This window comes from Carassius gibelio, chromosome A3 (assembly GCF_023724105.1).
Source record: "Carassius gibelio isolate Cgi1373 ecotype wild population from Czech Republic chromosome A3, carGib1.2-hapl.c, whole genome shotgun sequence".
Lineage (NCBI taxonomy): Eukaryota > Metazoa > Chordata > Actinopteri > Cypriniformes > Cyprinidae > Carassius > Carassius gibelio.
The window spans coordinates 9,054,801-9,082,262 of record NC_068373.1 but is presented as its reverse complement, the minus strand read 5'-3'; the positions used below and the strand labels follow the sequence as shown (position 1 = coordinate 9,082,262).

Genomic DNA, 27,462 nt, shown 5'->3' with positions numbered 1-27,462 from the left:
CTGGTGGCCCCTTGAACCAGTTCTGCTAAATTCTGTGTCGCTCTTTCATGGGAATCACATGTGGTCATTCAGATCAAAGCAATACAAACCTCACAGGTAATGTAGATGTATAGTGTAAAAACTGCTTGTTCTGGGAAAAAACTGAGACGTAAAAATAACTTTCAGCCAGAATTATTGAGGTACACAAGCACCTATTTTAGGGAAACAACACGCATGTGCAAATACTGTTTTTGTGGAGGTGCAGGTGAGGTGAACACTGAACACTCTTTCATTTTACCTCAGAAAAAAAAAGAAGAAGAAGAAAAAAAAAAGTGAAAAACCTGCACCCCAATCACAAACCAGATCTGCCATCCATCACTCATCTCAACAGCATCTACCGGAAAGCTTATCAGCTTGTCAAAACACAGAAACAGACATTCATTGAACAAAACAGGCCATTTGTACTCAGTTGGGAGTATAAGTGTTTTTTTTTCAGATGTTTTGTGTTTCCTATAGGTTCCAAACTCTAAACAAAAATCAATGTTCAAGCAAGAAAAATGAATGGAAAACAACTCTGCTTCAGAAGCGATATCCTAAAATAGAAAGTATAAGTTGTGTTTTTACACCTGTTTGAGAGTATAATGTGTCCTTCATGCTTGTGTCACTATACACATTATTGTATATACACAATATTGTTTATAGTAACAGCACTGCTTTTCTAAAAGATGTTGAGTGTTATTCTCTGTTTTGCCTGCTCACAGTGAATATAAAGAAATTAAAATGACTGAATATGTTACATTTTCATCATTTCTAATTCATCAAAAGCAAAAAACAATCAGGTACCCCTCAAAAATGTGTTTGGCTGCTATTTAATGTAGTCAGGTTGATACAGACACATTGATCTAAAATGTTTGACTTGTGCAAAACACACTTGTTTAAGCTGCCTGACAAAACGATTTTACAGAGTCTCTTGGAACAAACTCAAAATGAGCAAGTCTTTGATAACTGAGCGAACATATTTTGTTAGCAAACTAGCACAGTACACTGGTCGAAACCTCTCGCCCTAACTGCTGATTATAACGTCCTGTCCAAGGGGGTGGGGGGTTAACAATAAGCTCTCTATGTTCTCAGGGTCCTGATGTCCTAAGAGTGTGAAGGCCTCCCCCATCACCTGATACGATACAGTCATACTGAATATAAAGGTCCACCGATCACAGTCTAGAATGTTTTCAGCACAGTGGGTCAAAGCAAAAATGCTTTTAATTTCGGGATGAAATGTGACCTGGGCATGTTTTTTGTGTGTCATTGGTGTTCGGCGGGAAATGTTGAAGTGATAAGCTCATTTGCCACACCTTACATTATCACCAGACCTCGCGCTACGAGTAACAGATGGCCTTTGAGCAAGTCAGGCTATTTAGTTAGTGTGTTCAAACATCAACTTAGTCCTCCATCAGTTGCATATACAGTACAAATACAATGACCTTCTTTGGTTTTAGCGCACACTATTGTGTTACAGCACAAATTCATGTATTTGACTAAGATACGTTCACATTTTTGAACACAGAGCCCTCTATAATGAATAAAATACAGATATTACGAAATCAATTACAGTCAAACAAGAGTGTATAACTGAACACAAAATGAGCCTTTTGTTGTCAGTTTCTCCGAAACACCCATGAGCAAATCCAGCTGTAGTGTGAGAAATAGTGTTCCTGAATGACGACAGATAAATGATAGATCGATAGACAGATATACAGAACATAAAACAGAACCAACAATAGAAAGAACAGAAAGAACGTTAGATGGATAAACTAAGCTTCTGTAACTCTTTTAGGGTTTCCATTGGCCTCTCAACTGTTTCCATTATGGATCTTCCTGTCTGGCCACTTATTTTTGGAGTTCGGCCAGTTTTTGGTTGAGTTACTTTTTTCATATCTTCTCATTCTGTGAATGTTGGTCTTCGCTTCGCTCCAAGGCATATTACAGATTTGAATGGAATGTTTCCAAGTCTTCGTAGTGAACAGTAGCATTTCACTGGAAATGTTCACAAAGTATCCGACATCATAATTAAACTGGCTAACCGTGTAATTTTGTGACTTAACAATGAGAGAAATGAAGGTGTGTCAAAGCATAAAGATGATTTAATTAAGAGTGTTCATATGAGCGCAGGCCATTATATTTAGGGCTTGAAGTACATGAAAAATTACTTAAATATATAAGGAGAAAAATCAGTTACTAATGCAATACTAACCTAAAAAAAGTTAATTTCTAAGGTATCAGCCAAAGGAAAATCTGTGGTAGACCATACAACCCATTCAATCAAGAAAGGGCTTCCCTGTGCCAATTTCTCCTTTTTAAAAATGGTACTTACACTCCTCTATATATCTACCGGTAACTCTGCTTCTCTAGACACTGAAACACTGGCACTATAAACACTCAGGTTCTCAGTAGTTCAGTTAATGTTTAGCTTTGACTAACACTAACACCACCTCCTTGTGTTCAAAAGAAACATTGCACAATCAATGCTAATAACACACTTCCAGTGCCTTCTATTTCTGCCTTTCCAGTAAGCAACCATCATCTTAACTGTCCAATTACTTTTCAAAACTAGCTCAATTTGAACAGTTAGTAGTTTTTTATGTCTCCTTTCACTGTCAATGAGAAAGAGTCAAAACAAAAGCTTAATTAAGTTCATATTTGTTTTAGTGACACACAGAGGTCAAAAACAATAAAATAGCTCATTTGCAACAAGGTTTCTTTTTTGGCAAACCCAACTCTGTAAAAATACTGTAATAGCAGAGAGTTTAATTCAGATTAGCATGTAGAAATGTTACAGTAACACTGTAAAACTGAAAGAAATGAAGAATACTCCCTCACTCAACATATATTAACTGATGAATTAATTCTTGGACAACGGTCAGCGAGATCTACGCTCCATATCTATGCTTTACAGTCATTTTGCTTGGAGGGTCTTTCCACGTCTTCCTTGAAATTGTAATCATGAGCTTTACCTTTACTTCGCTGTTCGGTTCTTGTGATTGACTAATGTTATCAAGAGAGAGGAGAATGTTACCTGACAACTTTCTCTGATATCAAGGTCCAAGCCTTGTGTTTGTAAATTATTTGCATTGTAATTACTAATTATTAATAAATTAGTAAACCACTATTATCTATGTACACGCACACATCTGTGACTGATACAATTGTCAAGAAATACTGGCGATTGTGAGATATAACCAATTCTGAGAAATAAAGTCAATAATATATATATATATATATATATTACATATATATATATATTACATATATTACATATATATATATATATATATATATTACATATATATATATATATATATATATATATGACAGTCACTCTCACCATCACACCTCCATGTCATATATACACTATTTGTGTTGGTCTCCACAGCTGAACTGTTTGCAGTGTTTGTGTGAAATTAAGACTCAGTACATACAGCCTGTATAAATCACCTCAGGTCCCTCTACAAAATGGCAAGAAACCTCCTCTGTAGCACTTGGACCAATCAGACACGATCAAGTTATTATATTTTATGGACAATCCAGCAAACCCCCATCCCAAAGAACATCTCAAAAAAAGGTGTAAAATGTCTTGGTGTAAAAACTATCCCGCCCACCACCGAGTCAGGATAACAAATCTTTGGAGTGTGTTACTCTTCAAATCCAACTTTTTACATGCTCTAAATTCATTAATAGTGAAAGAAAGTTATTTTCTTGTTGATATGAATTTTTACACTGAATGTTGGCAGGACGAACAGATTAATAGTAAAATTAATTCTACTACAGTTATTACTGGCAGCTGATAAAAATTATTACAATTAATTTAAATAATTAAAATTATTTATATACATTTCTGTTTTGAGGTAATTTGATTCACCTCTTATAGGCACGGTTCAACCTGTGCTCACCGAGGACAGTTCATATGCCGCAGAAACTGAACCAGGGAGCAGATATGCTGTCCCGGGGCAATGTCTACCGGAGAATGGAGAGTCCATCCCCAAAAGGTTCAGATGATCTGGGAGATCTTCAGGAGTGCAGTCATCGACCTCTTAGCCTCAGAAGACAATTCTCACAGCCTTTTGGGCTTTTATATATACATATATAGCATGCCACTATTAGACTCATACACCATAGCATTTACACAACATGAGAGACCAAACAGAACCTTGCTCGATGGCATCTGCAATCATCAGGAAGTGGCAGAAATACAAGTGCTTGTGAATCCCTGTACTCCACGTAGATAAAAAGAGATGCTAGTTAGTTTCTGTAATAGACAATGAATGATGTGTTGGCAAGTATATGTTCAACAGAATGTCATGGCATGCTCCAAAAGTAGCACAATTAAATTGACTTTAAACTGGCTACCAGTACTTTCCTTTGTCTGTTTTATTAATTCAGTCATTTATTTATGATATTTTTTAAAAGACCTTCCCATAGCTGTTCTTCAGGCTGGTATTTTTTCTTTGTTTTCTGAACACTGGCGCTGTTGCTACAGATTAACAGTAAGCAACTCATTAAGCATACATGAGTCTTAGAGAAATCAGGGAAACTTAGCTACCTAAAGTGCCCCATTGTTTTTTTTTTTTTATTGTTTTTTTTTATTACAATTCATGCAGTGTTCACGCTTTTCATGAAGGTAAAAGGTTGCAAAGTTCCAAAGATAAAAAAACAAAAAAAAAAAAACACCTCACAGTTAATTAAAATCTCCCAAATGAAAGACCTGATACTGAACTGCCAGAAATGAGTCATCATAAATTCCACTCTCACTATTTGCATGAACCTAAGTTTGGAACAAATTTGCACAATCCCCACATAACAACTTCACTGGTTGCCCTTGAACAGCATCTAATTTGTCCTGCCTTCAAACCCCAATCCCCCTGAGAGCTGCCTTTGCATCAGCATCTGCTGTGACTGGATTCAATTTCCTCCCTGGATTGGAGAGAGCTCCATTGCCGTACAGCGCTAAGGCATCTTGGTAGTCAAATCCATTTCCTCAATTGTGTACTTGCCACCATATCACTCACCATCAGCTCGTATATGGAAATTAGCCACATAAGCCATGGCAGCAAACCAAATTGGACGCACCACAGCTTCAACTTCCCTGAAATTTAGCTCCAACCCTGAAAAAAACCCCTCACTTCTCTGTAGCCTTAGGAATCATGAAGACTTGATTAGCTTGTTCAGGTGTGTTTGATTAGGGTTGGAGCTAAACTCTGCAGGACATCAGCACTCCAGGACTGATGTTGTCTACCCCTGTTTTAGTACATGCTGATGAAGAGCTTGACCGCTTTATCCCACTTCACTCCATTTAGGGGGCCTTATGTCCATCTGGTGCTCTGGCAGCTGAATTGGTGGAATCTCTTCTGGAATGGAGATTGGCATGAGCCTCTGATTGTCAAAATAGGTCTTCCTTAGGTGTTCCTCCCAGCTCCTTCTGTGACCACAGCCTCTTGTTATTCACTCCAAACCTTTGTGCCTCACAGGTGTAGATGCATCTCTGTAGTTTTTGTCTGGTCAGTACTATTGTTCCAGCCTCTGTAATTCTGTTCTCTTGCCTCATTGTCATGTCCGCTCCTAAGTCTGTTACCTTGTGGTCTCTCCAGAAGTCAAATTGCGCCCCCGCTATTGCAGACTCCAGGGGTATTCTTCTTCTTGTGGTTGTGGTGTGGATTGTGATGTTTTTAATCAGCCGTTTGGACTCTCATTCTGACGGCACCCATTCACTGCAGAGGATCCACTGGTGAGCAAGTGATGTAATGCTAAATTTCTCCAAATCTGTTCCCATGAAGAAACAAACTCCTCTTCATTTTGGGTGGCCTGATGGGGAGTAAATTTTTTAGCTAAATTTAACTTTAGAGTTAACTATTCCTTTTAAATCCAGAAAACTTACATAGCATTAATAGAATGGAGTTTATCTTTACATTAAGCATCTTAATTTTATCTTATAGCAGCTGTATGTAGTTGTGTGTATTTCTGCGTCTTTGAAGCCCCCTACAGGCAAGTAAATGCAATTCACAGTCATAATTACAGTGGTCAGCTGTATCAGAACAGAACAGACATCTGGGTAGGAGTCATTCACCTTATTATAAAAGTGTGTACCATCAGAATGAATTTCAAACTGATATATAAAAAAAAAATATAATAATTTGACTCCACAGTATCGTCTCAAAATCTCTAATGCATATAGATTATTAGATACCTAAATGGAGAAGTATTTAATCAAACATTATCAATCTCTACTCAACCAAAAGTTGACATTTGTATGCATTAATAAATAAATAAATGTCTAAAGCAGTGTATTTCTAAGACGCTTTATTGTGCATTTTGGAAATCCAGTGACACGGACACAGTACAGAATCCTACACCCTATTGTCCCCCATTTCTCCTGACAGCAAGTCTATAAAGGAAGAAGTACCTTAATCCTGTTGGCAATCTTAATTTAAACAGAGATCAAGAGAAAAATGGAAAGAGAAATTGTTTGGCTCCGTTTTACACAAACAACATGCATTCTGGGTTCTTGGGGGGAAGAAGGGGTGATGTTCACACGGTTAAAAACAATAAGAGGACACTGAAACATGATCCTGTCTTATTGGTTCACAGAGTCAGTATGTCTGATATCTGTCCATCTTATGTCATGTCTTTGAGAAAAATCATAAAAACAAATATGGAAAGAAACAAATGCTCAATATGCTCAACTGTCTTGCTATACATAAATGGAAAGGCTTTCTTCTGCATTTTACAGTGTAATTTTCCTCATTTAATCCTTTTCGTATACATGTCCTCTCTCTAAAAAATGTGCTGTTCTATGGTAAAACTAGGCCCGTCAGGAGCAGCTGTTTGTCAGATCTCATGTAAAATGTCGTATCTGCAGCAGAAGTGAACAAGGGTTGTGATTGGTCCAGAAGGTGGTTTAATCTTCCTCGCTGCCACTAGCAGAATGCTCCTATTAAAAACATGAGAAAAAGTATAAGTGTAAGCAGCGACAACATGAGGGTGAATAACACCAGCCTAAATCATATTTACTGAATGAAATCCAATACTTGTTTCTTACTAATTTTGTGCGGCTGATTCCAAAAATATTGCCTGCTTTGCTCAAGCATGTCATTTTCTCACATAATGTAATTTTTGCTCTCAATTTCTATATGATGCTATCTTATATCCCCTTAATCATCAGAAAAATTGCCACAATGACATGACTCATATCTTCCACTTAGCCAGATTACCACTATTATTCAATTCTCAGACAATTTTTAGTGTGCGATGGATTACAAAAAAAACTAAACTCAGCATTAAAATTAGGTAACACAATAAGCACAATTTTATTTAAGATGCAGGGCTGTTTAAATTAACTTTATTTTATTTCTTTTATAATAATGTACTTTTCCTTCAAGTTGCACATTAATTATTCATGTGTACCTCTTCCTGGTCCTCCTCACTTTCGTCATCACTAACAACAGGTTTAGGGCGCCAGCTGCGTCCGGTTCGGCGTTTTCCCTTTCCTCTCTCCACCTTTTCCTTTCGACTCAGCTTTATCTTCACCTTCACTGAACGAGCTAAAACACATAGACATCATACATGTATATGCATATGTTGGACTCGATTTAAATTGGAGTTGCACATGCCAGATACTCTGCTCCGATTATAACTGCATTTCACAAAACACTGTCTTTGCAGTGTCCGTATCATCATCAGTGCTCACATTCAGACTCTGATCCTTCATCTGCCTCGTCCTCTTCCTCCTCACTCTCTTCTCCCTCGCTCTCTTCCTCTTTCTCGATCTTCTGCCGCACACTGGTGAACACAGACTGCAGCACGATAGAGTCCTCGTAGATCTGAAATACAAGATCATCTTGTCTGAATCAGCCAAATGAAGTACGACCTACCAGTGTTGTTGTCAACAGAAAAACTATTCAAATGTATTTTGTTACTTCAAACTAAATCATTCATTTAGTTTAAGTGAAAGCACTAAAATAACATAAGCTAAAATAAAAACGACAAAAAAAAAAAATACTTATACTGAAAATATAAAAACGTATACCAATTAAGAAATTAATAAAATATTAATAAAACAAATCTGACCACTGATCCCTCCAGGTTGAAGGTCTGAGCGTTCTGACAGAGAAGCATCACATCTTTCTCCAGGTCATTCAGAGTGCGGTACTTATGACTTCTGATGCGTTCCTGCACAGAACAGAGGACATGATTCATATTAATATCAGATTGATAATAGACCCAATAATAATAATAATAATAACGAAAACAGCTCAGGGTTACACCTTTATTATCATTAGTGTGTATTTCAGTGGGTGTTTGTGAACCAACTAAAACATTCACGAGAAAAAAGAAAAAAAAAAGAGAACAATTAATGAAAAGAAAAATGTATGTTTGACAAACCTTGATCTTCCTGAAGTCCACAGGTCTGCGAATGAGTTCGTAATATTCTGGTAGGTCTTTACGAGACGGCAACTGAATAAACACCTCACTCAGTTGTCTTTCATTGCTGTTATGAAATACAATGACACAAAGAAAAGAGATTATAAAAACATACGACTCCCAAACGTTAATCTAATCTACATTAAAGCAGAAAATATCACTAAGAGCCTGGGACCATTTTGGTAAGGTGGTGCTTGTCTAGCCCTTGTATTATGTTCAAAATCTGTGTACGATCATTGTGTGTTGGTCAAAATAACCCTAAATGTATTCACAAATCACATTATAAAAGTTTGGTGAAAAACAGTTAACCTTTAACATTAACAGTTGTAACCCTGCAAGAATGCATTTCACTTTTCTTTTCACTAGAAAAACAAAAACGTTGCTGTGGATCAAATTGACCTGCAACTTAAAAGCGACAGAGTGACTCACCCATCCTTGTATTTAATCACTGTATCCACAATCTTCTTCATCTTCTTGGTGAGTGTGGGAGGGTTGGGCGAGAGTTTTTCAGCCGGAGGACGACCTCGTTTCTTTTGCTTCTTACTGTCGTCATCTTTATCTCTGCTCCGCCCACTGGAGCTGGGCGTGGCCGGGCCGGGAAGGTCGAGGTCACGGTCGCGCTTCCTCTTCCGGGTCGTTTTCTTATAGCGCACCTCTTCTTCAATCTCATCAAGAGTGCCTTCCTCGATGGCCTGAGAACCAGCAAAATGCATCAATATATGCCTTGCTTTTTAATATGCCAAAGGTTTAATATAAAGCAGTTGTGATTTCTCCTTCACCTTTAGCCACTGTTTCTCCGTGAGGGAGTCACTGTAGTCCACTTCTTTTCTTTGACGTGAGCCACGGCCGAACATCTTCTCCTCCTCTTCTTCGCAGGTGAGCCTTTCCACCTCTGCGTCGTCTTTCATGATCCAGGTGGGCAGCTCATCCTCCTCCATCAGCCGGGGTTTGCGTTTCGGGTTACGTGCATCTTCACGGCGGCGGTCAAGATCCATGCGCTGGATGAAAGGAAAGGAGAAATTAGGAACTCATTTAGTGAAAATCAGGAGTCAAACAAAAAGTGCTACTAACCATGAACTGCTCAAACTCTTCCTCGCTTCTAGCGATCATCTGATTAACAGTCTCGTCGTCTGGCACTTCATCTTCCTCCTGAGATACGAGAGAAAACAAAAGAGAGCCAGTGTTAACTATAGAAAACGGAGGCTGTTGACAGTGCACTGAAATTGTCGATCATAAACGAGTGTCCGTACCTCATCCTGCTCTTCGTGCTCCAGGATGGCCTGCAGGAAAGCTTTGCGCTCGTGGCTGGACGACTTCTGATCGAACATACCGGCCTGGATGACCTTCTGGTCCACATTCAGCTTGTATTTGGCAGCGGCCAGGATCTTCTCCTCCACGCTGTTCACGGTGCACAGACGCAGCACTCGCACCTCGTTCTGCTGCCCGATACGATGGGCGCGATCCTGGGCCTGCAGATCCTGTGAGACACAAGAAAGAAGTGTTCAGTGACAAAATACTGTGAGAACATTAAGAAGGAAACAAGTAATGAGATATTATACCAAACCAATCAGAATCAGGACAATCACAGAGAGGAAAACCGCTGCTTTATAATCCTGAAATTGCTGCATGTTCTATTCTAGTTATCTACTATTCTACTGTACTAAAGCTTACATGGTAACACTTTACAATAAGGTTTAGGGATGTTCATTTTGATAATATTTCCTAACGACAACCGATGCTCGTTAATCAATTATTAACTTATCTGACAAGATTATTTCAAATTAGAATTGAATTACATTTTTTAAAGGATAAGTGTCTGTGACCCGTTAAAAATACTAACATTTGTTCCCCAGGGTTTAATTTTACATGTGCAAAACGTAGCGAACAGAACATGAGTATCCATATCATAAATCACATCATGCACCTACAGCTCTTCTTACATATACATATATATACATACACATACATATACATATATATATATATATACACATATACATATATAACAACTAAATAGGCCTATACGAGAAATATATATGTAATAAATGAAGGATGCGAGAAAAAAAAAAAACGGTGCAACAAATAGCCTAGTATGCGCAGTTTCAGTTCATTTGTGAGCTGCACGAAAGGAAACCCAAGACGGCAGAAAGCAACATCCTATACTTTTACAAAAGCAAAAAGATTTGCTTTTATTATGAATGTAACCAAATAAAAGCAATCCATTTACATATCCGATTACTTTGACTAAAATGGGAAGTTGCTTCCACTGTAAGAAGGAACAAATTCAAGTGTTTCCGTCAGAGCCGCATTGCTACATTGACAATCAATGCAGCCTGTTTATCAAGTGTTGAGTCACCGTTTATCAAGTGTTGAGTATTAAGTGTTATCACCGTACCGCCGTGATGTTATGCAAAACATTTAGTTTTACATGGATATTGGAATGCGAGTGAATTAAATATTAAATAATATGTCGGCTTTCAAACACATTGTGAATACAAAATCATTAGATTTTGTTAGACCCAATGTTGGTTTCGTTTTCATTTTAGCCTAAATGAATAGCTATAGCTTCTAATATCTTTAATTCTTGTTCTTTTCTAAATGTTGTTAAATTGTTAAATTTGTTGAGGATTTGAAAGGAGTAAGGAGAACTTAATTAGCCTAGCTATGTTTACTGTGTTTATTATAATGTTTGTAAACATTTTGTGTCGACATTAGGCCTAATAAAATGCTGCTTATGTAGACGCATAGCGTAGGCTATTTTAACAGTGTAACAAACCTTTTAAAATATTTATACATTACTGGGATAAAAAAAAATTATAATAAATGACTTTTTAAATCGTTTAACTAAATGAATTAAGTTAGTTAACGGTTAACCGGTTAAAATTAGCATCCTAATAAGGTTCAATTTGTAAAAGCTAACAATGAAAAGAATTTCTAAAACTAGCAATGAAAAATATTAGAATTTAGAAGATGTTAATTCTACATATACTAATCCAGTTTATTTTTAATCTTTAAATTTCAAGTTGGAAAATAAGCATTCATATATGATGAATAAACATCAAGTTTATAAAACATTCAATTATATATTTTATTCTAGAGTGATTCAAAGATTCTATTGTACGATTCCATTTAAAATAATTCTAAAGATTCTACTGTACACTGATAATATTCATATTATTCTAAATATTCTGTTGCAAAATGATTCTATACCAAAGACTCAATTCTGCAATGAATCAGTTCTAAAAATGACTTTTAAATGAACATTAAATTATATATTCAATTGAATAATGATTCGAAAGATTATTTTCCACAATCATTCTGTACTAAAGCTTCTAATCGATAATGAATCTATTAAAAAAATTCTTTATTAATGATGCTAGAACAAAAACTATTCTGTCTACACAACATTAAGCTACTATAACTTTTGCCACCTCAAGAGTTTCCCCTATTGTTAAACAGCGCTTTATTTAAAGGGACAGTGTTGTACCTGGTGAGGGTTCCAGTCGCTGTCAAAGATGATAACAGTGTCAGCAGACTGCAGGTTCAGCCCCAGACCTCCAGCTCTGGTGCTCAGCAAGAAGATGAAGTACTCAAAGGATGGATCGTTAAAGTTCTTCAGCAACGTGCCACGATCCTCAGCTTTAGTGGTTCCTACAAAGACACACAAAAAACTGATTTTAATGAACTATTTATCTGAGAACTTTCAAATAAAAACAAAAAATGACAAAGAAAGTCATAGATTGCTTCTTCCTAAAGCTCCTTGACCTCTGGTTGAAGTGACTCACCGTCCAAGCGCAGGTACTTGAAGTTGCGGTAGGCGAAGTAGTCTTCCATGATGGTCATGAGCGTGGTCATCTGACAGAAGAGCAGCACTTTGTGGTTGGTGGCGCGGAGCTTGGGCAGGATACGGTCCAGCAGCTCAAACTTCCCAGAGGCACGGTACAAATCAAGTCTAAAGAGAAGGATACAGTATACGATAAAGCACAGACAAAGTTGAAATGTTTTCCATTACCAGGCAGTGTTCTACGTACCCCTGAACAACGCCTCCAGTGAAGCCCAAGTGCTCAGAGAAAGATTCCTGCAAAACACAGCCCATCAAACAAGATAAATGCAAAGATATAAATGACCTTGTTTGAGGAATATATAAAGCAAATGATCACCTCAATGTGCTGGAACATGTAAGGGTGGTTGCAAATCTTCCTCAGCTGCATGATAGTGTTCATGAGAGTCTTAGTGCCTCCTTTACCCTGTAACATACATGAAAATAGATATTAGAGGTATTCAGAAACACACACACAACGTCCGCACATATTCTTGATGTGAATCATGTCTTCTCTCACCTTCTTGTCTTTCTCAGAGCCATCAGTGAGCAGCACTCCTTTAGCCTGCATGTGTCTGTACAGCACTCTCTGCAGGGCCGACATGTCACACTTGATCACATATTCAACCTGGACGCAAGAAAACAGAGAGAGACAGATTTACTTTTCAACGTAAAAAAAAAAAAGAAGAAAAAGGCAATCGCAATCAGTTATTCTTCAATGAACCAATGCATAACTGACTTGGTTTGTGGCAAGTCGCTGTGGCAATTTCACATGTATCAAAAGGTATTTACTAAAAATTCTACAATACCATTTAAACGTTTGTTTGGGGTCAATAAATTTGGGAAAGGAAGAAGTAAGAGTCATAAAATATTACACCGTTACACAAAAGCTTTTGAACTTCACATTTAAAAGAAAAAAAATTAAGCAGTACAAATGTTTTCTTGAGCAACAAATCTGCATATTAGAATGATTTTTGCAGAATCAAATAGAAAATGCTTAATTATAGTAATCATATTTAGAAATATTACTGTCTTAATGTATTTTTGATCAAATAAATGCACCACAAGCATCTGACCAGTAGGTTATGTAGATACATATTACTGTATTTTCATATTGGTGCATATAAACATTCAAAACAATGGTTATATATGCTGTATTACCAATAATACTTTTTTGGGTTGAATAGTTTCGAGCATAAAACAAACCTTCTCTGGGAGTTGGGCCTCCACTTCCTTCTTGAGTCTCCTGAGCAGGAAGGGGCGGAGCACTTTGTGCAGACGACGGATGATCAGAATGGTCTCCTCTTCGTTCAGGTCCACCTTTAGAACACGACAGGAAGTAGTTTAAACAAGTTTATAGAGCCAGATTACACAAAAACTGAATTTAAATCGATTGTATCCTGTCTAAATGTTCGAGTACAGCCACTAAAAGTTTTTCTACCTTTTCTCCGGTCATGGCGAATGGAGCGTTGAACCACTGCTCAAAGGTGCTGCAGCTCTTGAAGATGGTGGGCAGCAGGAAGTTGAGCAGCGCCCACAGTTCAGGCAGCTTGTTCTGCAGCGGCGTGCCGGTGAGCAGCAGACGCCGAGGTGCCAGGTAGTGTGTGTTCAACACCTGAGTCAGTTTACAGTGGTGATTCTTCATACGGTGACCTTCATCCACTATCATGTACTTCCAACGGAGCTGAAAGAGACAGAAGCATCAGAAACTGAACAAGTTCATAGTCAAAAAGCGTATCAAAAATTATTTTTTAACATGTATAATGAGAACGTTGTGAGATCACAGTGAACCAAGTGTGACAGCTTTTTAGTGACTTTATTCCCATTTTAAAATTAAAAATTTGTATCCACATCCATTTAATAATAAATAAACAAATAGACAACAGTTTAGTTTTTAATAAATACAACAACAGCAGAAACATTAAAATAATGACATTAGCAATAATGGCCAGATTTATATTTAAAAAAATGGTTGGGTTATTACAACATAACATGTTATCTAATAACGCATTACATGTTAAAATAAAGTTGACAAAAAAAAAAAAAAGTACTTTACAATGATAAACCTTACATTTAAAGGTGCTGTAGGGAACTTTTGTAAAAAAAATATTTTTTACATATTAATTAAACCTGTCATTATGTCCTGACAGTAGAATATGAGACAGATAATCTGTGAAAAAATCAAGCTCCTCCGGCTCCTCCGGCTCCTCCCAGTGTCCTATTGCCATTTGCAGAAACTCCATCGCTCCCGGTAAGAAATAACCAATCAGAGCTGCGGTCCGTAACTTTGTTTGTGTTCAAAATGTAGAAAAATGAACATAAAAAGAGAGTACACCATGAATCCATTTTCCAAACCATGTTTTTAGCTTGTCCTGAATCACTAGGGTGCACCTATAATAAGTGTTTATATTCAGACTATTTTAGATTGCTTCGGGGGTACCGCGGCGGAGTAACCCAGTACCTTTGGGATTCTTCATAGACATAAACAGAGAGAAGTAGTTCCGGCTACGATGTTCTTCCGCAAGACGCAATCAGTTCTGTTTATTAACCGCTAGAGCGTCAAAAGTTCCCTACCGCAGCTTTAAGGCTTTGAACCATTTTTTATAAGTCAAAATGAATGGTAGGTATTTTATCTGCTCGGTTAATAATTCTAGATACTTTATTTTCCAAATTGTTTCGATTTTTTGAACACACATTAGCTTATTTTCAATCAACCAGTAAAATGTTTGCATTGGTGTGAACCAAAACGGAAAAAAAAACATAAATCCACTTTCTGACAGCAGGTGGCGCTTAAGGAACACACAGCAGCGCTGCCCTTATAAAACACTGATATACTAGGCATTACATAGAGGAAGAGATGAAAAGAAAATGCCATCGAAACTTTTGTGAAGACAGTCAGTTTTCATCAGAAATAACATTAAAATAATTCTAATTTCCATCTGTATAATCTTTCACTGCCTTGGGATTTACACACAAAACAAAACCTACGTGAAAGTGTTGCTAACTTTGCTTCACATTGGACAGCGTTTAGGTTTTCAAATAGTGCTTTTAATGATAATTAAAATCTAAATGTTTATTTTTTTCGTCAAACTGTAGCCCTCAATCTAGAGTCAGCGTGGCGAGCCCTTGTAAATCTAAAGCGGCCTGAGCAGGCTTGTACCTTGGCCAGCACTTGCTTGTCTTTGATGATGTACTCGTAAGTGGTGATCAGCACGTTGAACTTGCCGCTGCGCAAAATGGGAAGAAATGCACGGCGAGCAGCAGGAGAGCCCTGAGATGAAAACGAGCAAAGAAAAGGAGTTATTAATCCTGTAATATCCTTCAGTTACTTGCATCAAAGACTTTTATTTTGTATTATTAAGCATTCGTTTATGGAAAACTTGTTGAATTTGCCAAACCCGTTTTAGGACATTATTTCATTACTTTGTTTACTACATAAATGAATCCGATAATCACCTTATAAGAAACTTTCACCACAGATGGAGCCCACTTATCAAACTCGTACACCCAGTTCGACAGAGTCCTGTAAGCAAAACAAATCATTACAAGTACATCTCGCTGTATTTATGTGTTTTGAAATATTACCAAGTGTAATAGAACAATAATACGAAATGACAAAAGGAAGATGGTTTAACCATCCATAAGCTACTGGCAGATATCCACTGTAGAGTAAGGCTTCATGATATATCCAAATAAAACCGATAATAATCTCAATATGGTTTAGAGAGTGTATCAAATCATGAAGGCTGCGACTGTAATAAGCATCGTGTGTCTCAGACTGAAGTATGGCACAGTGTTTATCTGCATGCTTGAAGCTCATGATACAGTGTTTCGGTGTCTCTGTTGACAGTAAATGAACGAAGTTATTATTTTAATATTTGTATTTAATAATAATCAAAATAGCTATTTCATCATTATCTTTGTCTCAAATTGAATGGGTCAAAAACAGTGGAAATATGGCCTGTGTAGGTATATGGCCTTTTTTTTGTTTACTTTATGGTTACTGAAATGGGTTGTCTAGTAATGTTTCAGCCCAAAAAGGTTTATTCACAAAAAAGAAAAAAAGAAAATGCAGTTGTACTCACCAACAAAAATCACCCCAATCACTGGGGAATGATTAATTCTTTGCAAATATTGCTATTATAAGCCTAATCTACTTAAAAAAGTCTGTAGATTTTCGCACTGTATGTATAAAACGCAGAAAGCAAAATACCACAAAGTCAGTTTTTCCAGTATCATGCAGCTCTCGTGTAGAGAGAGTGAAAAGTGACTCACGAGAGGGGGACGATGATGAGGAAGGGTCCGTTGATGCGTTTGTACTCCATGAGGTAGGTGATGAGTGCAATGGTCTGGATGGTTTTTCCCAAACCCATTTCATCAGCCAGAATGCCATTCAAGTTATTGTTATACAGAGACACCAGCCACTCCAGACCTTTGATCTGCAGATGGGACAGATGCAATAACTTACCATACGCATACCATTTAACACACCGATCAGTTCACTAAAGACTTTGAGCTCTATTTGCAATGTGTTTGGTCTGTAAGGTGCATCTGTACCTGGTACTGTTTGAGCTGTCCATTTATCAGCAGGCTTGACTGTTTCTCCACCCTCTCTGTGACTGCGTGGGCCACGGCGTAGTACGACTGCAGGCCCCTTACGAACGCGGCATTACCGTATTCATCGTCAACATCCTGCTTGGCATGTCTATGAAAGACATTGTGGATATTATTACAAACACCATAACAACAGAGTAGCATTCCAAAAAGAGCTTGAAAAGCAGAATACAATCTCATCTGAATGGAGTAGAAAGCACAGCTCTGATTCAGTAACGTACTCAATGATGTGACGGACGTCCACCTCGGACACATCCTCACTGTCTGGATCTGGAATGATCTTCTTCTCCTCTGACGAAGACTGAGAGGGCTGAGACTGATCATCCTCCTCATCCTTTACCAAAAATAATTAATACAATTAATTTATTAATACATAAAATTAATTGAAGTTATGAAATGTATAAATGCAGACAACTACCAGACAACCACAAAAAAAAATTAAATCAAATTCAAACAGAGGTTATGAAACATGTATAAAAGTAAAACTAGCAGACAAGCACAATAACAATACATTTCTCAGATTTGGTAATTATAAAATTATCTAAACAATAAGTAAAAATGTAATAAAAAGTCATTCTATAATTACATAAAAAAGAGAGGTTATGTATAAATGTAAAACTACTAAACAAGCACATTAATAGTTTAACAATAACAAATGGAAGTTATGAAATGTATAAACGTACAACTACTAGACATTTGTATAATTCTATCTAATGTGATTAAATGTAGCCTGCATACACTACATGGTTCATTAAGTATACATTTCAAATCATGAATGGTTAAAATGGCTTTCTGATATCGGGCTACTGTATTTGACACAAGAACAAGATTCTTAACATGTGCATGATGAGAAAACATGTTAAGAACCTTATTCAGATGATGGCCTACATTCTGACATCATGGCCATGAACACACACACAAGAGTTTTCTCTTCAAGTGCATGTAAAGCCCTTGCAGAGAGCACCGAGTGAACCTCAAAAGATGTTGAACAAGACTACAGATATGAGAGCGGAAGAGCAGCCATACTTCATCCTCCTCTGAGCCGCTATCTTCACTATCAGATCGCGGGGCCACCTCGTACCTACAGTGAATGAACAAAACAGCATTCAAACACTTCCTATTGTGCTGCTTTACACATATGTACAGCAGAGCTTGTTCTCTCACCCTGGATTGACCTCCAGCCAGGCATCCAGTTGTCCAGCTTTAGGAGCGTCCATGCCGGTGAGGATCTTCCCACTGTCTATGTGAATCACTTTCACTGGCAGGTCACTCATTTGACTGGTCTCGTCCAGAGGCTACAGTAGATCACAAAAACAGAGCTGGATTAGATTAGATTAGTCGCCACTGTGCTTTGGCTAATAAATGCCCTTGATTTGTCAATTATATATTGATGTAAACATATACATATTTATACATACACTGGAATATTTTTCTATGCACTTTTTTACTGTCGATTGCACTAGTGTAAATTATGTTCATAGTTTCTGCTAATAGTGTACATACACTTATTACACAATCCATGTGTATAGTATGTTCATAGTACACCTATCTGTATATCATGCTGATAGTATTTAAGAATCTGTAAATTAGATCCATAGCCTGATCTGTATATTTACTGTACATTTGTTACTTATGGTATTGTAGACACTGTATATCTGTATATCCTGTACTTACTGCTTATGTGCTAACTGCATTCTGTTGCCTTGTACCTTACATGTGCAGTGACAAAGCTGAATCTAATCTAATACGAACAAAATATATTGAAGTTGAAGCCCTAATATTGGAATATGCATACACTTAACAGCGATTCTCAAATACAATACCACCATGTTCAAGATAATATCTGGGTAACAAACTATTTATGTTAATAAATTATTCGTTAATAATCAGGTCTATAAAGGTCATATATTTGGTCTTTGTTGTGTAGACTATATAAACATCATTTAACAAATAATTAATGAATCATCTAATGAATCACCCAATCTATTGTTGAAACTATTCATTATTTGTAAATGTTTACTTATCATTTATTAACCGTAATCAACCATTAAACCTACCCATCCCTAAACTAACCCACTCCTCAGTAGAAGCAAAAGAGTTGTGCATTAACAAAAGCTTTTAATCATTATATAACATCTAATGTATAGTTATATAGTTATGTTATATAGTTTTTATATATTAAAAACTAATGATTTGTTAAACATTATATAATGCCTGTTAATGAAAATTATTATAAAGTGTCAAAAATATCTGCAACTGGTTATGGGATGTACCCAAAATTGCTGAAATTGTACTTAAAACTCCCTTACCAAAATAAAATAAAATATTTTGAATAAACTAAAGCATGACATGCCACAAGAGATTAATTAGCACAAATAATAAACTAAGCTGACCGCAAAAATGCTAACAGAGCTAAATATAGTTTAAGATCTGACCTCTCCATCTGGACCCAGAGCAAGAGCTCCACTCTCAGGATTCTCTGGCTTCTGTGAGGAGAAAAGCAGACAGAAAGATCTCACACTACTGGATAAACAACTGAGAACAACCCCAATTCAATTCCATTACAGAAACGCTTTCTAATCCAGGAAACCTCAGCCACCTTCTTTTTCTTCTTCTTCTTCTTGTCTTTGAGGGCCTGTACAGCTTTGTGAGCTCTGACGAGCTCGGTGAGGTTGGCCACATACTCATCAGTCTGCTGCAGCAAGTAAGCCAGACGTTTGTCCTTCTTCTGATCGATCAGCTTCCTGTAACCCTCTTCATCTTCAGCCTGGAAGAAACACACAAAAGTTGAACATTCAGTCCACCATATTAAATCGTCTTTATTTCTCAGGTAAAACAAGCAAGTCTCACCATCAGCCTCCTCATTCTCTCCTTCTCGATACGCTCGTTCTCCTTCTTCTGCTCTCTCTCAGTGTTGGCGTGGTACGTGGCTATGGCTTTGGTCACCTTCTGGATCTTTGCGGTGATGGAGCGATGAAATTCCTTGAAGTCCTTTGCATGCTGCAGAATGCTGTTGAGATACTCCTACAGATGCAAAGACAGAGCAGGCGGTTCCGTCACAAACAATCTTCTGTCATTTCTGAATCAGGTTTAGGGGGTGAAGCACACATTCAGCATGATTTCATACAAGCAGCAGCAAGAACGGTCCAGTACCTGGTGTTTCTGACGCCGCTTGCGTTCCTGCTCGATCTTCTGCTGTTTCTCCAGCTTCTCTGTGATACGAGCCTCACGCAGGGACTGTCTCTTGCTGCGCTTGTAGGCCTTGCCGTTGAGCGCTGTCTCCAGGGCGGTGTCACGCCTCATACACACTACAACCTCCTGCCGGAGCTGTGTTTAGATGGACAACATGGGTCAAAAACCACTAAAACGTAACAGGACTGTCAATTACAACCACCATCCAGAGCATTCTGCATTATAATTTGTTATAAGCAATGATCCATAATCCACGATTGTTTAAAAACGGCTGGTGATGACACCTCTCCTCCAAAAGGAGGTGGAAAAACATGTCAGAACTTGTGAAAATGTCTCGTTTTGTGTGGAATCAATTTGAACTGGGTGAAAATGTTCTGCAAAAAAAGAAAGTGACCTTTTCAGTGTATTAAGTAGATGCAAGTCATACCTGTCTCTGAAAGTTCAGGAGCCTAAGTGCCTTGAGCTCGATATTAGCTTTGGTTCTCAAGTCTCCAGCCAGAGATCCTGGAAGGTTTTCCAGCTCTTGAATACGATGAACAATACGAGCCTGTAACCTGTAACAACATCATCAAATGTTGGTGAAGCCAGTTAAAAATGTAGTGTTTCCAGGATATGAAGTGCGCGTTTACTGTAAAACATCAATATTTGCCATTTCTTTTCCTCATCTCACCTGTACTCTCTCTCCTGGAGGATCTCCACTGGGTCCAGACCCCGGGGTTTCTGGATGGGAGTGATGCGGTTCTGTTTCTGATGAAGCACCATGGGCGGCTGGGTGGGTTGTCCTGGAGATTGGGTCTGAGGGGGCATGACGGGCGAGGCAGCGGGAGGAACTGAAGGTGGTGCTGGAGACGGGCGGCCCGTGGGCTGAGGAGGTATCAGCTTCTGCGGGGCACTTGCAGGGGCGGCAGCGTTCACCATGGGCCCTAGGATTACAAAGAAATGGTAAATATGTAACTCTGAGATACGACTGTCTCTTCAGGTTTATAGAATGCAATATGAAGGCTAAATTTTTTGAATTGATAATTGTTAGTGCCTGTGGCTAATTTTCACAGTTTACACACCTTCAGGCCAGGATTTAGGTGGTCCGTTGATGGGTTGCCCCTGCAAGCCTGGGGGAACACCAGAAGGTCCTGGAAGCGGCATATTTGGTCCAACCATTCCTAAAACATGGAAGATATTTTTATTAATAGAAATTATAGTTATATTTTAGGACGGTTTAGGAGATTTTCTACATTTTGAAATATGTATGCCAATTTAAAATGATTAAAATACTATATTAAAATATTTGGTTAGACTTTAGATTTTATGGTGTACTTGTTATACGGTCACTGTACATTTAAAAACAGAGTAATAGAAAAAAAGCTTTAACTTAATTTAATATGGTGCTTATTTGGGAGAGCTTTGAATTTATTACTCACCGTGTGGTCTATTGTAGTTGGGTCCCCCAGGTACGGGTCCTCCTGGTCCAGGTGGTCCTGCTCCTTGTCCTGAGCCAGGGGGCATGTTGGGCATCCCCTGCTGCATGCCTGGCATGGGCCGTTTTCCCTGCACCGCCATCTGTAGGTGGTCAGGTAGAGCTTGCCCGCGTGCCAGCATCTTATAGGCCATGATCTGTGCCCGCAGTTGGTGAAGCTGGTTTTGGTTAAAAGGAGTGGCCCCGCCGGGTCCACCAGGTCCGCCAGCATTTGGAGGTCCTCCGCTGGGTCCTGGACCTGCAACACCACCGGCACCAACGCTCCGGTTCTGCTGACCCATGGCCTGTGGGTCACCGCCCTCCATGGCACCAGAACCAGCAGGCATCATGGGGCCAGAGGGAGGGCCGTTAGAAGGTACCGGACTAGGGGCATGGTCAGAACCACCCAGGGGAGAGGGGTAACCTATAAAAATTATGACACAGAACATTTGATTTGTACATAAAAAAGAAAAAAAATTCTGCCAAGCACTGATTGCTATCCAATGCATTGTTAATGTGACTGCTAATGTGTTCTGAATATAAGGTGTCATTTATGTTGGAGGAATGATGCAGGATTGTTTACACAGCAAAATGTAATTCTTGGGGTCTGATACTTAGAGCATGATCTACAGACTTAGTGGAGGCAAGGGTTGCAGGAAAATCAGAGGGGGAAAAAAAAACTAAATCATGAATTTAAAAAAAAATTCTTATAAATATGATTAATATATCCAATAAAAAAAATCTTATATAATACCCATTCCTACAAAACAAGGTCTAATTTTATGATTGAAAGTGAAAATGCACTAGTTGTTCCTGTTGTTTTACAGAACTGCACAAAACACAAACAGTCATTTCTGTTGTTTCCATCTCTTTAAACCCATAGTACTTTTATATTTGTTTCTATTTCTGTCATGACTTTGTGGTTTTACAACAGCTGTGGGTCTTTCTGTTTCAAAAGGGTAACCCTGTTCACCCAACACTTCTCTCTGTACGGAAAACAAGTGTGCGAGCGGCCCCGGCAGAGGAACAAAGCCATGCACGTCGAAGTTAAATGTGAGCAAACAGGTTGGATGGCTTCTCTATACTCAGTGTAAACCGTTTAGCAGTGAGCGTGCAATCTGTGCTCCATTAAAACAGACACAGAGCTCACAAAACATCAGCTTATCTTAGATTTCACACGTGTTCATGATAAAATACAGCTAGAAGAGGAGAAGGACATAGATGACAGAAACGACAGAAAGCGATAGAACATAGAGAGCACCAGACAAAAAGAGCAAGATTGATAAAAGAATGATAGACAGAACAACAGAAAGACAGACAGATACAAAGAACAATAAATAGGAAGAGCGATAGACAGACAAGAAGAAAGGTATAGATAGAAAGAGAGTGTGCGATCAACAGACAGATACTAAGAAACATGGACAGGCAGAATGACAGAACAACAGACAGAGAAAAAAAAACAATAAAACGACAGAAAGAGCTACAGAGAAACAAAGAAAGACAGAAAGATTCAAAGAGGTAGGAAGATAGACACGTAAGATAGGAACGTACCACTTTAGTGCTAACTATGCTTTCGAAGATAGATAGAAAGAAGGATAGAGCCACAGACAGACACAAACAGATAGACGGACAGATACCTTGGGAGTGTTGGTCCAAAGGACTGGGTGGAGGGCCCATGCCACTGTGCCCACCCGGTCTCATGCCCATAGCCTTCATCTGAGCATAGCGCTGATCTTCAGGAATGACTTTCTCATGCATGCCTTCCATGGGCTTCAAAACAATACAAAATAAAGAATGACTCAATAAAACCCTCCAAACAACACAAAACGAAACACATGCCACAAGACCGCAATGAATCCAACACATACTCACAAAACTAGGGCTGGGCAATATAGCTAAAAAATTATCAGGATAAAATGCTTCATATCATTCGGTATCGAATTTTTTTTTTTATATATATAACTTTCCTTAACCAAGAGCAGAAGAAAAACTTTTTACATTTATCCACTGTATTTCGTATTCACCCAATTCATTATTAACATTAACAGTCAAACATAAATTCAAATTGAAACATATCTCCTCTCTTACACTTGATATGCAGATTACATAAGCGTTAAGGAAACATTTGGCCTGTCTGCCGATGCCACAGGAGGGCGCACTGAGCAAAATAATGCAATTATTTATTCAAAGCTATGAAATAACAGTCTTAAAAACAAAAAGTGTATACTGTCTAACTAATATTTATAAATCAAATGTAATTTTGGCAATTGCATAAACAATTATGAACAAAACAGCGGCTGTCTGCTTGTGCTCATAATCTACCTTTAAATAAAAAAAAGTGTGAAACTACCGTGCGATATATCAGACATTTGTTATCGTTGTCGATGATGGTGTACTGTCGATAAATATCGATACCGTTTTATCGCCTAGAGAAAGTACCTTGTGCAACTGGAGCATGTTGTCCTGGGGGTAACCTGAGGGGCCCTGAGGAGGTAGTGGATGTCCTGAGGAGGGGGGCCCAGGGCTGGGGCCCATCATTCCATGGGCAGAGCCAGGTGAGGGTCCAGGACTAGGCCCTAACATGGACCCTGGAGAAGGCCCGGGGCCTGGGGAAGGGCCCGGCCGAGGGGTCCCGCCCATAGGTGGGTCAGGAGTGGACATCTCTCAGCAGGGCCGGAAGAAGTGAGAGGCAGAAAAACAGTGTTCTGTATCTGCTTTCAGAAAGGCTGTAAAAGAAAAGAAAATGTATTTTAATCCATTTATATATATTGTGTTCCTATAGCTCAAGTGGTAGAGCATTGCGTTTATCAAGGTTGGGGGTTCGATTCCCCCGGGAACACATGATAGGTAAAAACGTATAGCCTAAATGCACTGTAAGAAGCTTTGGATAAAAGCGTCTCCTAAATGCAAAAATTTAATGAAATTTTACATTTAATTCAATATTATGCTAACAGACACAGGAAACATGCTTTAATAAAAAAAGAGGAAAAAAAAGCCTAAAATAATTATTATTAAAATTATTTCTAATATTTTAAATATATATAATTTTTAACAGTTAAGCAATATCACGAGACGTAGGCTAAGTGCAAAAATGATACTCATCTTATACAACAGTTCATTAAGAAGATATTATTGAGTTATTTTAGACACAATGTTGTCCGTTTTGCTCAATTTTGCTAACCAGAAGATAAAGACAAAGCAGAACTGTTAATCTCCAAACAACCCACAGTGGCATTTCATTTTTTTAATCCACGTTTTGAACGAATTTAGTGAACCATTATGGCACGTTGAACTATTGGCATATGCGTCGCCTTTGAAGTAGCGCTGCACAGACCGATCGGTGTATGACATCAGAGTACCGCGAGAGCGATTCAAAATCATAAGCAGCCTTATGCTCTAAGATCTTGTGGCACTTTGATATCACACAACGATCAGCCTGATGGTGATAATCCACTTTAAGTCGAACAAGCCTAATGATTCAATGAACCATTCATAAAGAACCATTTACTTCACTCCTGAATGAATCAGCCATTTGAAAGAATCAAAAATGAATAAATGTCTTCATGATTAAGTCATTGAGTCATTTACCACCACCTACTGGCAGTTTTAGTTTATTATTTAGAGTATGGTTTCATTAAATACATTTTTATATTTTCATAGTGATAATAAAATTAAGAAAATAAATTATTAAAGCTATAGTTCACCCAACCAAAAGTGACAATATATTTGTATATGTAATAAATTTTATCAAACAAAATATTTATTGCTGAATGTAGGTTTTTAATCTTTGTTTGATACTTTGCACAACAATGACTTTAAATTATCTTTTCAGAGTAATTTCTCCAAATTTGATGTGCGATTAATTAGATTAACCACCACATTATGTAAAATATATACATACATACATATATATACACATATACATATATATATACATATATACACATATATACATGTATATATGAAGTGTGAACTATAAATTGAAAGGTTACTGCACTACCAACCAATACCAATGGAAAACTTTTATACACAAGAAAAAGTATATAAAACACTGACACAAACAAAATCACCATGAGAAATATATATAAAGAAGTGACAAATATCCCTGGTGCCAATTATATATTGCAGCTATAATGAGTCTAAGTAACTGTTTTTAACAATAGGTCACAAACATACGTAATGTTTCATTCAGCTGCTGAATGTAAACTCTAATTATTACAAAATAATCAACTTTAAGGATGTAATTTCTTCCTAAAAATGCATATTCCGGTTAACAAACTGTTTACGAGTTTATTTATCATAACAACCAAATATTTACAAACACGTATAATTAGTTATGGTGTAAAACAATCTTTCATAAAATTAATAAATAAATGTTTCAATGAGCATTGATAAAAGAATAAACGTCAAAAAAAAAAAAAAAAAAAAAACACATCCAAGGCTAACGTGAATTAGCAGCCAGCTAGCAATTGAATAGCTAAAAATATCCCACATTCATTAAACCTTTTTTTTTCAACATTATAATAAAACACAAAATAATGGTGCAGGTCATTTGTGTAATGTATACGAATTTATAGCAAAGCTAAAATTATTTGAGTGATTTTTAAGGACGTGACCTAACTAGGAAACAAGAGCTAGATTAGAGCTCCATTAAAGCCAAAGACAAAAAAATAACGACTTTTAACCGGTTAAAACATTCCCGATGTGTTTTTTTACCTGTCTGCTTGTGTTGGCCGAGAGTCCAAACGGTATTTAAGCTATTTAAATCAGTTTAAAAACCACAAACAAGACCTAAATGGGAAGACAAAGAACGGTAAAGGACCCGGTTGTCTGAATGTATGATTACTGTCGGCCATGCTGTGTTTCCGTGTCCGTGTGTGCTTTTTAAAACCGAATAATCTGAGTTATAAAGCGAAGTAAATACCGCGAGCATCTTTTTAAAGATGATTGATCCTCCCCGCCTCCCGTACGCTTGACCCCGGTCCCCCGCTCGAGTTACATCCCCAAAACTTATTCATTCATTGTGCCGCTGATGTTGTGTCGTGCGACGTCGGACTGATCCGAGCACAGCAAACCGGCGAAATAAACAACTCAACCGCGTTCTGTAACGGTAACTAAATGTGTCCGTTTAAAAGCCCGCCATGACGTCATGCGTTCTACATTCATTGTGGCGTGTTTAAAGCATGACTTACAGTATAGATTCGAGCCGGTCTCTTCCCCGTACTCCTCGGCAAACCTAGAAACAAAGGGCAGCTCGACTAGTTCCTTTTCCCTCTCACTTCCCCCTCCCTTCTGGTCTGATTGTATCTGTAGAGCGGCCTAAACTCATCAGTCAGCGGCTCGCGAGCGCCCCCTAACATCAACGACCGGAAGCTGGTTTGAGCGTCACGCAGAGCGGAATGTTCTGTAGGCTGCTTGGCTGAATGGGGGATGGGTGTTGCTGGATGCCTTTGGAAACCTACTTTCTACATATATATATATATATATATATATATATATATATATATATATATATATATATATATATATACATATACATACATACATACATATACATATATATACATACATACATATATACATACATATATGTATCTGTGTGTGTGTGTTTGTTTTATAGACATATTTTCAGGTTTTCATTTTAGATCAGGTAGAAAACAAGCAGCCAGGCACCTTTTTTTACAGAAAAGTTTCCTCAAGAAACTTAATTTATGTTCTATATGAAAGCCAGCTGAAATTGCCATGTCTTTTAAACAGCTTCAGATTCTGAATTAGAATGTTTCAGTAATATGGCTTTTTGAATGGGGAATTCAGTTTAAGGTTAAATAAAACAATTTAATCCTATTAGGTCTTTGTGAATCCTGAAATTATTTGCAGACCCATTTTATTATTTGTTGAAAAGGCTTATTATATTTACTGGTTTGTTTTTTTC

At 37.8% G+C, this 27,462-nt stretch overlaps 1 protein-coding gene across 2 annotated transcripts; it reads right to left on the bottom strand.

Annotated features, from left to right (window-relative positions):
• Nucleotides 1-6,315: 6,315 nt before the first annotated feature.
• Nucleotides 6,316-26,889, bottom strand: LOC127941499 (transcription activator BRG1). 2 transcript variants are annotated; one of them, XM_052536591.1, is made up of 35 exons: nucleotides 26,455-26,584; nucleotides 26,247-26,321; nucleotides 23,970-24,256; nucleotides 23,168-23,300; nucleotides 21,496-21,954; nucleotides 21,139-21,237; nucleotides 20,748-21,000; nucleotides 20,505-20,631; nucleotides 20,039-20,212; nucleotides 19,736-19,909; nucleotides 19,485-19,652; nucleotides 19,321-19,371; nucleotides 18,050-18,180; nucleotides 17,912-17,966; nucleotides 17,107-17,219; nucleotides 16,829-16,976; nucleotides 16,547-16,710; nucleotides 15,728-15,794; nucleotides 15,432-15,542; nucleotides 13,713-13,955; nucleotides 13,478-13,591; nucleotides 12,792-12,899; nucleotides 12,612-12,698; nucleotides 12,483-12,529; nucleotides 12,237-12,403; nucleotides 11,939-12,102; nucleotides 9,702-9,929; nucleotides 9,523-9,600; nucleotides 9,231-9,449; nucleotides 8,881-9,143; nucleotides 8,413-8,518; nucleotides 8,098-8,199; nucleotides 7,718-7,850; nucleotides 7,435-7,571; nucleotides 6,316-6,961 (listed from the first exon to the last, which is right to left on the bottom strand). In XM_052536591.1, exons 3-35 carry the CDS (start codon nucleotides 24,189-24,191, stop codon nucleotides 6,929-6,931), a joined length of 4,878 nt encoding a protein of 1,625 aa, XP_052392551.1. In that variant the 5' UTR covers nucleotides 24,192-24,256; nucleotides 26,247-26,321; nucleotides 26,455-26,584; the 3' UTR covers nucleotides 6,316-6,928. The 2 variants fall into 2 exon arrangements, with proteins under 2 accessions (XP_052392551.1, XP_052392544.1); XM_052536584.1 differs by lacking the exons at nucleotides 26,247-26,321; nucleotides 26,455-26,584 and adding an exon at nucleotides 26,723-26,889.
• Between the last annotated feature and the right edge of the window lie 573 nt (nucleotides 26,890-27,462).

What these genes read in the sequence shown, in the direction of transcription:
- LOC127941499 (XM_052536584.1), bottom strand. Translation starts at nt 24,191, where the DNA reads ATGTCCACTCCTGACCCACCTATGGGCGGGACCCCTCGGCCGGGCCCT. An exon ending in ACCTAAATCCTGGCCTGAAG is followed by an intron (nt 21,001 to 21,138) that starts GTGTGTAAACTG and finishes TTGTAATCCTAG; the next exon opens with GGCCCATGGTGAACGCTGCC. An exon ending in GTGAGGAGGACCAGGAAGAG is followed by an intron (nt 6,962 to 7,434) that starts GTACACATGAAT and finishes TGTTTTTAATAG; the next exon opens with GAGCATTCTGCTAGTGGCAG.